Genomic DNA, 13,188 nt, shown 5'->3' with positions numbered 1-13,188 from the left:
TTATTATTACCTAAATTCTCAAGCCCCTTCCAATCCTGAGATTCTGTGAATAATCCTTCCGTGGTATTAAAAGCAAAATTTAAGATTCACAAACCCAGAGAATGTGATTCTAAAATGATCAGGGTGTGAGTTTTTTTTTCCTTTAGTGAATTTCTAACTCCCTGGCAATTCACCAGACAATCATGACTTGGGTTGTAGGTAGCCTTGGGAAGGTTATCTTAAGGAGCAGACAAACATGTTCAGTTATAATAGCAAAAGATTGATGCTATTCTCATAACCCTGCCTCTGAGGTGCTTATGCCAAAGTAGTTGCATGGAACTCAAGATTTCCTTTTCTTAAAAATTTGAAAATGTCTCGTAGACCCTACTGCATTCATGATACACCCTATCACCTGTTAAAAAAAAAAAAAAAGTCCTCAAAGACAAAAAGACAAAATCTTATTGGAGGCTGTTAAACATGTGTTATTAAGCTTACTAACAGAATACAGTTTTGCAGATTACTTTCTAACTAATCTCATGTTATGCTCAGGAAAGGTAATATATGTTTTATGTACAATCCCTAACCTGTTTTTTTTTTAAAAAAAAAAAAAAAAAACTTATAATCACACAAAACGTAATACTTTGAAATAATTTTCAGGATGAAGTGTAACCTGCAGATAGATGTTTTTGAAATGTTAATGTTGCTGTTTCTAGAAAAAAAAAGATTTTTGGCTTAAATTCTATCCAAAGTTTGAAAGACCCAATGATAATAATATTGTGTAGGAATGCCACAAAGGGAGGGAAGATTTAGGGCATTCTTTCTTTCATTAAGAATCTTCAGATTTCTGTAGATTTCAGATTTCCAGATCATTCATCAATCTCACTCATTTTACCCTCCAATTTTGGCTCTTCTCTGTGATAAACATATACACAAACGAGGCTTTTACAAATATCTAACAAGCAAATACTGTTAACGGGAAAGTGGGCTACCTTTTGGGACTAAACTTCAAAGCTGACTTGAGGTAGATTTCCATACCTCATTTTGGTGTATCACAGGAGAGAACCAGGGCAATAAAAGAGCAACAATCTCTCATTGGGATGAAAGGTCTCTGAAGCTGGGGAGCAAACCAGTCCCAATATTTCAACTAAATTCAATGGCCTGATGTGCTCTTGGATGAAAATAATCAGTCTACCCACTTCCCATTTCACTGCTATAAAAACAGTAGTGTTAATGAGCTCTTTTGGGAGTGGGTGTTATTGGCATCACGCTCATGATCCCACAGGAGAAAGTTAAAGTTCTGAGAATGAATCTACTTTTTAAGGTTACGCAACTATCATATAATAGAAGGATACAGGTTTTAGGTATTTTTGCTTTGTTCTTTTTATTTTGTTTTTATAGGTATCTTTGTTGCTCTTCTAGCAAAGTCCCTAACAAATATAGTAAGGACTAATACCCACTTTCAATAATGTTACCTACTGGAGATGACAATTTCTTGAACTAACTTTCCTTAACCAACTTGTTGTCACCACCTCCCTTCTCCACTGCTTTAGAGGAAACTATGACCCAGGACAGGACATAGCCACCAGGATGGATGCAAAAATGCCTGCACCTCCCTGCAGCTACCAGTTGAGTTATTTGATTACCTACATCAGTTGGGGTAAAAATCTTATTTATGCCAATTGTTTTGGCTATCAAATTAACTGAAATTTAGTTAAAATATTATATACACCAATGATTTATGGGAATGAAAGGTAACTGTGGTTTCTTTAAAAATGTAATTGGATATTTTGAAGAAAATCCAAAAGATGAGTTGTTTTTTATTTTTAGAAAGAAAGAAGGAAAAAAAGAGAGAAAGAGAAAGAAGACAAGAAAAAGAGGAGAAGAAAATGACTCTGGGGAAAAAAAGATATGGAGAAAAAAAAAACGATGAAAGATTTCCAGGGCATGGATATATTATAATGTCTGTGAATAATCTGCATTCATATGCAGATTCCTTCATTAATGTCTTTAAAGAAGAAACAGAAATATGGCATTAAAAAATGTTAAACTTAAACCAGTAGACACATACTCAGAAAAATGTCTTGGCCTTAGGTCAAGATATGAGAGAATTTATGCTGTTTAGGTTAAGTTTTATGTAAATACTCTCCTTTTTAAGGAAATTTTACTATATAAACTTTTCAAATCAAACAATTCACTACCAGCATTTCAAGTCCTCCAAATAGATGTTTAATAAATGAAGTAAAAAATTATAATGCATGCCATGAATTTTGAAAATTCAACTATATAAACACATATAATAGCATATGTTCAAATATACAACTGTGTTGTGGAATGAGATAATAAGTGACATCAAAAGTTACATGATTTGTAAGCCAATCTACGTGGGAAAATAAATAGCTATTAGTCTTCCACCAAGTTTATAGAACCCTTATTTTTTTAAAAATAAAAAGCACCAAGACATTTAAGCAATTACCTAAACAAATATTATTTTAAAATTTCTATATCAACTTAAGCAGTCTAACATTTCTTATCAAAGGGATAATTTATTTAAAATAACTTGAAACAACATGAAGTTATTAAGACAAAGAAAATTTATTGAGTAGTGCTGGTATTACAGGCTAAGAAATAAAGGTCTAAGAAAATCAAAAGTGCATAAAATCTTCAGTGAACAAGTAGTGAAAGGAAAAAAAACAAACTTTGTTACAATTTAAATGAATAGGAAACGACTCTTGTATATGCTTTCACTGTGACATTACAAAGCTGAGTCCATTACAAACTGAGTGCCTTCCTGCCTTCTGCCTTCACTGTGTACCTGGTTCTGGAGCTTTCCTAGGTGTAGGTGAGTAGAGTTTCTAGAATCTCAAAACAGTGGTATTTGTCAAGGTAACACCAGTGCTGTGCCTTGCCCAATACACAGGTCTGAAGATAAAAACAGATTGAAAGAACTCAAGATGAATTTCAGTCCTATTCAGAAGCAATTCCAAAGCATTTTGAAGACTTAGATTTATGACTTTTCCCTTGCTCTTATATATTTCAGGGCCAACTTTCATGTTCCATTTTCGACAACCCAGATAGAATATTGAGATATGCTTGGTAGTGAATATGAGAGGTTATGAGAAAAAAAAATTCTACCAAAGAAATAAATTGAAAATCGGTTTTCTTTTTATTGTGGTAAGACCAGAAGGAAGGGCTGGGAAGATCCACAAGGGAGGAGAGATTTTGTTCCTATGCACGCTGGATTGCCCAGAATGGCATTGATTCAAACTCTGAAAAGAAAAAAAAAAAAAAAAAAAAAAAAAAAAAAAAAAAAAAAACCTCTGCTTGTGACCCAGTCTAGATTTAGAAAAGCTGAGCTCTTTAGTAACAGTGAGAAAAATTGACAAAATTTGTTTATTTCTGTTGATTTTTTTTTTTCTTCTTATACATTTGTGGATCAACACTGTATTTTAAAGTCTGTCCAGGAAAACAGCACAAATACAAATGTGGATTCACAAATCAATCCTTCAAAAGGGACTCTTCACTAGCAAAATCACCTCAAGAAGAAAGTTTAAACCACTTTGTCTTAATGCATTAAGACCAAACTCAAAGAGCCCCCAAAATAGTCTTGCCAACCTATGTCTAACCTTGCTAGTTTTTATGGTTGGTTTTGTTCTGTTGTTGTAGTGGTGGTGGTTAATATTTTTGTTGTTGTTGTTACTATTGTTGAACTATGAAATTCAACTTAAGTATCCAAAGAGCAAAACTGTACAGTGAACTGATTAAAGCAAAAAAGTCCCATAATCCCAGCATTGAGGCCAAAGGAAATTAAAACATACTCAAATAGCAGCAAGCACTCATAAAAAAGCTCACAACTGGATTGCATAAGAAATATTGATCTTCAGCTTTGAATATTCTCACTTTGGCTACTATGCATGATTGGGGTCAGTACACTCTATGCTGGAATTCCTTTGAAGGCCTTGACTCATATAGACAGAACATCAGGTTCAGGGTAACTTTATTTAAGTGAACTACATCTGAGCCTGCTTACAAAAGAACCAAGAATATTCTTATTGAAGTGAAGGAGTGGAGATGTTGGAAAGAATAAACAGGAAAATTACTGATGTCATCAATGCTTTTAAAAATTGCAATAGGTGTGATTGGGTAAAGTTTTATTTAAATAGACTTGAGTAAATGAAAATTATCTCCATATCTTGTTTAAACTTCACTGATCCATTTACATTCATTTCTTTTCTAAATACTATTCAATATTTGGAATATTATTCATTGGAAATAACTATATAACCTTCCAAATATGACCCTAAAAATAGCCCATTAAAAGGTGCTTTTTGTCTTTGTACTTGAATTTAACTGGTGACTCTGGCCTTTTACATGCCAAGCAGTGCTTTCAGCTGAGTAAAAGAATTCTAAGACTCCACTGGCTTTAGCAACTCTGTGCAAATATTTCTAATTTAAAAATACAATTTCAAATGCTAGAAAACAGAAAGGCTGTTTGTATACTGGACAAAAGTCAGTGTTCTCCCTTACATAGGTTCCTACATTTAGCTTGAAAAATTTGAAAACTAACCTACACTTCAGACACAAAATTATTCAAAGAGACTTTGAGAAAAATAATCACCTAGTAGCAATATTTTTAAGATATTTGTCTTTAAAGATTCTGAAGGGAAGGCAAGTACTGGCCTACAGAGAAACCAAGAGATTTCAGGGACATGCAGGAAACTTTTGGTCCAGATCATGGCTCAAGAAACAAGAATCAAATTCTAAGCTCTCATCCTCCTGCTGTATAAGTGCAATCATTTTTTCTTCAATTCTACACAAAATTATTAACAGTCTTCTACACTGAACCTTCCTCACTGCAAAAATAGTTTTTGCTTGCAAGGAACCTATTATCCATTAGCAAGTGTGTTTATTCTTAGTGAACAAGCTTCTTCCACTTCAAAGAGCTATGCTGCCTTTACACACAAGATCCTTCTGATTGCTCGAAGATGAACACAAAGAAATTTATTCTTTAAGCCTTGAGATGTTCAACTCAAGAGCCAAGACTCTGGCCATTAAAGAATTTGTGGGTTAGTCTCACAAAAATAGAGCATCATCTGAATCTGTCCTCAGGTGCCACAGCACCATCCATGACTTTCATTTAAAAGAAAAACAGAAGCCAGGAAAAAAGGAAATTTCTCTCCAGGGAACTTTAGTGACATAATCAAAACAAGTAAAAAAAATATGAATGTCAGATATTCAGACAATAATTCAGCCTACAGCAGCAGTGCTGATAATCCCTTGAATGAAATCTTTATGTTCTTTTGTTAATCATCCTGCAGTCTTAGATAAAAAAAATAATTAAACTATGTTTTTTCTTTAAATTACCATACAAAAATTTGTATTTAAACTTACATTTTTTATGGAAACTATATAATAAACCTTTCATTAAAATTTTCCTTGTTGATGTATGCAAACCAGGTCAGTTTCTGCTGGATTTGCATACTTGGTTTTATCCCTGATTTAACTTCTTGTTAAAGGTTTAAAATGGAGAAAACGTCAGATTACAAATAAAGCAAATACTGCTTATATGTCTAGTGAACACTGACACCATTTACAGGTTTTCCCCCTCTTTTCCTTGGGGTAAAGAGCCCTGTCAATAATCATTACTTATTAAAAAGGCTGCCATTCCCTACTACAGGATGTAGAAAGAGAGCACAGAGAGGCAGAAATAATTACCTTAGGCTTTTCTTTAAAGACCTCCCAAGAATGGAATGAAAGCAAATCAACTAAGAACATGAAATACCCCCATCATGTGCCATCTCTCCACAGGCGCATACACACAAGGTTGGGAAGTACACCCACACTCCATTATTCATATCAACTGCATCAAAAGGATTAAAAAAAAAAAATCTGGGGTCTTCCAGAGAGATAGACACCTATTTTAAATCCATTGAATATGCTCATACTACACTTGCAAATCCTTTATCCCTCCACAAAACTCAAGCTAGATTTGCTAAAAGGAGTCTCTAAGCACCTCCTGATGTACTCTTAGAAATTACTGCTTCAACCAAAGCAGAGAAGAGCTGCAAGTTACTGGCTCTACTGCCATTCTGGCTTGTGGCAGATTCCTTCCTTCCCCTTTCCTTCCTGTCTCCCAATTCATCTGCTAGCCTCCCCCGCCCCCCATAGCACACTATAGGCAAAAGGACTTGATTCTGGAACTTAGTAACAAGTACACAAATCCTATCTTTTACAAAAGTTTCAAGGGTTAAATAACACCCTTGGTAAGATCACAGGTAAGTGATGTGAAAAATTACCAGATGACTGAAAGCAAACCGGGTGTTTTTACCAGCACGGAAGAGTTAATGATGAGCACTCTTTCTTTCCCCAGATGTTAGGGCTCAAAACAGAAATACAGTATCAAGACAGCATAACTTGACAGTTTTTGCAGAATAGACTTGCACAGAACTTGAACTGGCATGCTGGGGGTTTGTCCTAAATAACCTTCACAGGTTGCACAAACTGTTCCCATATCCTGATCAATAGTCAGATAAAAAAGGTTCCTGAGAATTCTTTAGAGTAAGAATAAGGTGAGGAGTGGGGGTGGGAGGTCAATTAGCTACCTAAAACATTAATAAAAATAGAAAATATACACCTCCAAAACATAAAATGCTGTTTTGCTTCGGGTTAATCTGGCCAGTACTGGCTCCAATTGCGCCCAGGATGAACATGCTACCTCCTAAGGGTGACATGTTTCAAAAGCGTTGGATGTTCTCACCCTCCAGTGCAGAGAACTCTGTCCCAGACCGCCTATATTTTACAGGAACTGAGAGGAGATGAGGTTCACACCCCACCTTTGGGAAAGGAACAAAAGCTAACGCTTGGCAGAAGTGTGTATTGGGGTGGGGGGGAACCTTTCTCTTTCCACAGGACCTTAGAACCCTAGAGGTGGCAACTCTGCAGGGCTCCTTTCATATATCCTTCTAGTTAACTCACAGTCAGTGGACACAGGATCCAGCAATCAATTTCTGTACCTTGGAATGGCTACCGAAAGGCTGAGGGGTGATCAGTTTAGCCCTTCGCCTAGGATCGCCTCCTTTCCCTACCTCCCCCAATGGTTTCTAATTAACCCTTCCAGGTCCCCGCCTGGACTGGAAGCGTCTTCCCTACATTCTACCAACACCCCCAACAAATAGCCATTCCCCATGGGACATAACTTCCCTTTGTGGTTTATCCTTGGTCAATTTGCGAGTGCTTTTGTCCCCTTCCTTCCCAGCAGCGGGCGGGGAAAGGGTTGGGAGCTTTGGGGAAGGCCCACCCTCCCTCCCTAACCCTCTAAAGGAACCGGATCCGGGAGCTCGCCGGCAGGTCTGCAGTGAGAAGGGATCACACTGGAGTTAACCCTTTGAAAGGAGTTGGGAAATCGGTTCTCATTTGGGACCCACTAAAGTAGGACCGGTGGAGCTTGAGGATCTCCCTCCCTTTCTCATCCCCTGGACTCCACACACAGTCCCACAACAGGCCGACGCCTTTACCCTCCGTGTGACCAGTTGGAACCATCTTCCATGCTCTGCCCCAAACCTGGGATGGCGGGGAGGGGCAGGGGGGTGTTAAAGACAGGCAGTTAAGGGGAAAGACTGCAGGAGAGCAGAAAGGAAACTCGGTAGTAAATTATAGTTGAGACAGCGTGTTTACTTACGAAATTTGGGGCTGGTGATAGTTTCTGGTGTAGTGGTGGTGGAGAAGGAGGAGGAAGAGGAAGAGGAGGAAGAAGAGGCGGCAGCATCCTGAAAGGGAGACAGGGTCCAGGAGGGAGTAGAATCATGAAGGTAGGAGGAGGTAGCATATGCCGCAGTGGGCCAGGAGGGCATCGCCTGGGTACTGGGGGTTCCTGGCACTGGGGGTCGGGAGCCCGGCGTGCTGCTACTGAAGAAAGGGACGGTGGTGGACAGGACCGTCGGGGGGACCGCAGTGTTCCGTGCTGTGGTGGAGCGCGGGCTGGCCCGGATAGGCACTCGGTGCCCGGGAAAGCGAGTGGGTGCCCGCGTGATAGTGGTCAGGCGAGTACTAATCCGGTTGGGCGTCCTGGAGGAGGCGGCGCCGGCGGCGGAGGGGGTGGCGGGCGACGTGGTTGAAGTGGTTGTGGTGGTGGTCTCCATGGCCTTGGGGAAAGAGCTGGGCTTGGAAAGGAAGAAAGGGTCCTGGCCCATCCCCTTGGAGTCCACCAGGTCGGTGGGCACGTACTCCTTGACGGAGCCCACCACGATCCATTTGAGGAGCATGAGGCTGAGCCCCAAGCCGATGAAGCCGATGAACAGAGGCACCACGCACAGCCACGTCTGCTGCCGGTTCCACACGATGCAGTCGCTACAGCGTAACTCCCGGGGGGGCTCGGCCGCCCCTTCGCCGCCGCCGTCCGGGCCCCCGCCCGCCGCCGCCGCCGCCGCAGCCGCCGCGGTGCCCTCCTCGGCTGAGGCGGCGGCTGCCGAAGCGGCACCAGGTGGAGAGGCAGCGGCCGCCCCTTCACTCATCCTAGGAGCCGGTCTTCACCTTCGCCCCCCCGAGGGCCGCGCCAGAGGCATGGGGCCGCGCGGGCCGGGCGCGGGCGCGGGCGCGGGCTCCGGCGGCGGCGGCGGGCTCGGGCGCAGGCAGCGGCCGCGGCGGCCGCATGCAAATCGGCTCCCTGCCCCCACGCCCCTCCCCCCGAGAGGCGGGCGGCGGGCGGGGAGGAGAGGAGCGGGGGAGGGGACGCGGCCGGGGAGGGGGCGGTGAGGATCGCGGAAGAGGGGCGAGAGCGGCCCCCCGGCGCCGCCGGTCGGTCAGGGAGCGGTGGGGCGCGTTTGCAGCCCGCCAAGCGGCCTCCTGCGCGCCGGGGCTCCGCGCCCGCTGCTGCTGCTACTGCTGTCGCTGCCGCCGCTGCTGCTGCTGCCCGCCGCCTGCGTGCGCTCCAGCCGCGCCGGCATCCTCGGGGCGCCGCGCCCGGCCCGCTCCCTGGGGCGCCCGCCCGCGCCGCCGCCGGGCCGCGCACAGCCTTCAGAGGCCGAGCGGGCTGGCCGCGGGGTACCCGGCGCCGGTGGACCGCATTCCGACACAGGGGGCCGGCCTGGCGCCGCTTGCCTAGCCCGGCGCGCCGCGTTCCTCGGCGGCTGCTCGGCGAGCCCGGGCGGTGAGGTGCACCTGTTCTTCAGCCGGCCCACAGCCAACCCTCGGCCAGCACTCTCCGGGAGAGACCAATCCGAGCACAGCGCGGAGGGCGAGCGGCCGGGCTCGCCTCGCTCCCGCCGCCCGCGGCTCGGCGCCGACACTGCCGCCGCCGCCGCCGCCGCCGGAGAGTCAAACTCCAGCGAGTGAGGCTGCCAGTGCCACGACCAGGGCCGGGGGCGCAAGGGGGTGCCCGCGGGAGCAACCCAACAAGCAGGCAGAGAATTCAAAATCACGCTAAGGCGCCGCTGCCGGGTCGAGCTTGGGGAGCAAAAAGCGGGAGAACGCGTCAGGGGGTCCCGAGCGAGGCAGATCCCGGGCCAAAGGCGGTTCCAGGCAGGCTCTGACAGCCAGGCGGGTGCGGGTGTGTGTGCGGAATCGCGGCGGACGGGCTGGGATTCGGGCAGAATAGCACCTCCCACCAACACCTAATGGTGGTTTCTTAATGCACAAAAGATAAATAAATGATCCAAGCAAAACCCCGTTGGCGATGTGTGGCAAAAGCAGTTCCCGACCGATTGTGAGAAGGTCTCCTGCGCGGATCCAGTGGGGGTCAGAGACTGACTCTGCGGGGCGAACGATTGGGGGCGTGTACGGGTGGGAGGGTGCTTGTGCAATCCGCTGCCTAACTGCGTGCCATGGGTGCGGGATGCAGAGCCACCTTTGCCTCTGAGTTCCTGAGAGGAATGCTGGTGAAGCAGACGACCTTTGTGCGATCAGACCTGTCAGATCTCTCCAAGCCATTTATAACTTGCCTTAAAAAAATGATTTTTTTCTTTAAATGTAGATGTGCGCACAGGTACACGCGTCACAAGACTAGCACATTTGAGAGAAAAATGTAAAAACGATTTGGGTTGGTTTTCTGAAATTCCGATGCCGGTTCTTTCCCTGGTGTAGGCAGGCACCTGTGTGCCTGTATCTCAGGTGCAACGTGGTACCTGTCTGGCGATCAGGGTGGCATAGAAAGGAAAGAAGAGTGAAGAGCATTATCAGCATGGTATATGATGATGGTGCAAAACCTTGCTTGCCAACTCTTGCCGTATTTCCTAGTCGAAAGTAGAAACCTAAGAGATGTTTTTATTCACAAGTGCCAAAAAGGTGAGGTTGAGAATGGCAGTGTCCTAGTACACTTCCCTAGCACTGTATGGAGCAGATGATGGAGCCAGCGTCCTCTTGTCCTGTCATACTCTCAGCAAAATGAAGTTTTCATGCGGTATCCATTTTATTCACAGGTGAAGAGGGGAATGGCACTCTTGAGGAGATGGCAGAGAGCAAAGGATGCATTGAATCAGGAAGCCCCTGGGGTTTTGTGCCTACAGAGTTCTTTGTACAGACACAGTTAATAAATTATTTTTGGTGGCAGTAATATGACTGTCACCTTTTTCAGCTATAACATTGAGACTTCTCGCATAGGAAAGCTTTTGATTTTTAGTTTGATGGAACATGCCCTAATACAGTAGAGCTGAATTGTGGTTCTAAAAATTGCAAGTAAAAGAAGAAAACAGGCCAGAATCTCTTGAATCCACATTCCTTCAACTTTCTAATGCAAGGCATTGTCCTCTTAAGTCAAAAATTGATCCAGTCCCCACCTTCTGTAGGTGCTGGGCATTTACTCTCAACCTTTCCTACATAGCAAATCAAAATGTCCCTACACTGCAGTAGATTGCTGTCACATATTTGAGACAGAAAATCACTTTTCCAGAGTACTCCTAGTGTACTTCTTTTTTCCCTCAGTATTCCTGTGGTCTCTCTCTTCATCCCTGCCCACTGGAATAAATGCAGTGTGCAAAGAGGGGTGTTGTAATGCTTCAGCTGGGCAAATGCTTGGTTTCCTGAAACCATGATTCAACCACATTCACTCCCTGTCCTCTCAGTGCTCCCCAATGCCTTCTTCATCTACTTCTCCAAATTTCCTCCACTTCTCATTTCCACCTGGCTTTAACAGCTTATTCATGGTTCCCGTTGAGTTCATTTTCTCCTGGATCCCAAGCCACTGCACCCAACTACCAATCATTAGCTGCTTTCACAAGGCATCATCACTGGAGGGGGTAAAAAAGAGCCCATTGCTTTGACAGTTTTCTATTGGGGAATGGATTTTACCAGCCCATCCAAGAATGTTTGGCTAGTATAAACATTAAATTGTGGTTGTACTGTGCGGCTTTCTGGTAGCAGGTAGTAAGGACTGAAATTGGAATTGGGGAGGGACTGTCCACAGTGGAGACAAGAGACAAGTGGTGGGCTATCACTGCTCATGAGCTGCCAGTTCAAAAGTCCCCCAGTAAGGAGGAGTCTCATTCCAGTGACTCACAGCTTACTGAAGCAAAACACTGGATTAGGAGCATCTAGCTTCGAATTAGGACAAAAATCCATGTCAGAGTTATGCCCTTAATAGCTATAAAATCACTTTGAGCCAGTTTCCTCAGTTGTGAAATGGAACTGCTATACCTACATACTATACCAAGTATATGAGATTGTATAGCTAAAGGGACTATTTAAGCACCATTATCAGATACCTTTCTAAAAAGAGGCAGCTGTATGTGTTATTCTACTACAATTCATTTTTTTTTTTTTTTGTAAAATGGCATCAAAATTTCCAGACTGAGAGGCTCTGAATCCTTTCCACTCCATACACCAAGTTCAGTTGGTTGTCAAGTCATTTACCTTCTGTCTTTATGGCATGATTGTCTAGGACCTCAACATGAAAAACCTTTGATGAAGTCTCATGTTTAGAACCACAGAGATGAAATGATATTAGTGGCCAAACACATCCAATCTGTGATCCCATAAAATGCCCAGCACAAAAGTCATTTTAATTCCAATGGAGCTGTATGGAGGATGTCACTTCCTGGGGAAGACCACCCCGCCTGTCCATAGTACATATCATGTAAAAACAGTTCATGTTGAGCTAAAAAATTTGCCTTCCAATTCTCTCACTGTTTCTTTTTACCTCATTCAATACAGAAAATTTCCAAAAATTGGGTGACAGACACGGAGATATAAGAGAACACAAAATAAAGGTTGCTACCTTCTTGAAGCTTCTATCGTAGTGGGAAAGACTCACAGTTAACAACCAAAACAGATAAATTTGTAGTATATCCAAAAATGTGCAGTTTTGGACCACGAAGAACTTGCCTAATCTGCATGATTATACAGGACCTCTCTTCTCCAATCCCAATATCCCTAATCAACTTACTATCCCCTCCATTGCCATGAGAACTTGACACAATGACCAGGGCGTTTTTTTTTGTTGTTGTTGTTTGTTTTTTTTTAATAAACAGGATTCTCTGGGTAGTGTAGTCACTTTAGCAATCAGTCTGTCCGCTGGGCATAGTGGTGCACGCCTGTAATCCCCACAGCTAAAGAGGCTGAGACAGGAGGATCACAAGTTCAAAGCCAGTATAAGCAACTTAGGGAAGCCCTAAGCAACTTAGTGAGACCCTGTCTCAAAATTGAAAACAAACAATAAGGGCTGGGGAATATGACTCAGTGGTTAAGCACCCCTGAATTTAATCCCTGGCTCTGAAAAAAGTCTGTCCTGCAAAGTACTAATATATTTTTTAAAAAATTTTTTAGTTGTCAATGGAACTTTATTTTATTTATTTGTATTTATATGGTGCTGAGGATCGAACCCAGTGCCTCACACATGCTGGGAAAGTTCTCTACCCCTGAGCCACAACCCCAGCCCCTAATATTATTTTTAATGTCTACTGGAGTCATGTATATAGTCCGTGTGAAACCTCAACTCATTTCACAGAGTAAATATGAGACACTGGATAAAGTTCACCCTCTTCCATATGGTTACCTATTTCCTCATTCTTTCTTGGTTTTGTCCAGTGCTGTGAATAGAATAACATGCATTCTGTTGTAATTCTGGTGGCTATTTAAAATGAAAAGCTGATTATTTTCTTCTCAGGTGTCAACAAGTCACCTAATTTTTATGGTTTCTTGTGTGCTCTTGAAGCCTCTTGATGTAAACAATCAACACAAAAATGTACTAGAAAATTCCCCCAGCATGGATTGCACTATTCATAA

The 13,188-nt window shown here is 43.5% G+C and overlaps 1 protein-coding gene across 4 annotated transcripts in view; it reads right to left on the bottom strand.

The window, feature by feature from the left end:
- The window catches only part of Nrg3 (neuregulin 3), a 1,062,638-nt gene extending 1,054,152 nt beyond the window's left edge, over positions 1–8,486 (bottom strand). For all 4 annotated transcript variants that reach the window (XM_058581037.1, XM_046450261.2, XM_058581038.1 and 1 more), the window contains exon 1: positions 7,655–8,486. In XM_058581037.1, coding sequence (XP_058437020.1) covers positions 7,655–8,486 — 832 coding nt within the window. The remainder of the gene's footprint in view (positions 1–7,654) is intronic.
- Positions 8,487–13,188: the final 4,702 nt, after the last annotated feature.

This window comes from Marmota monax, unplaced genomic scaffold (genome assembly GCF_021218885.2).
Source record: "Marmota monax isolate L192 unplaced genomic scaffold, Marmota_monax_Labrador192_F-V1.1 WCK01_AAM20220418_F8-fsc00004, whole genome shotgun sequence".
Classification (NCBI taxonomy): Eukaryota; Metazoa; Chordata; class Mammalia; order Rodentia; family Sciuridae; genus Marmota; species Marmota monax.
Note: the sequence above shows the minus strand (reverse complement) of the source record. Positions and strands in the feature narration are given on the sequence as shown.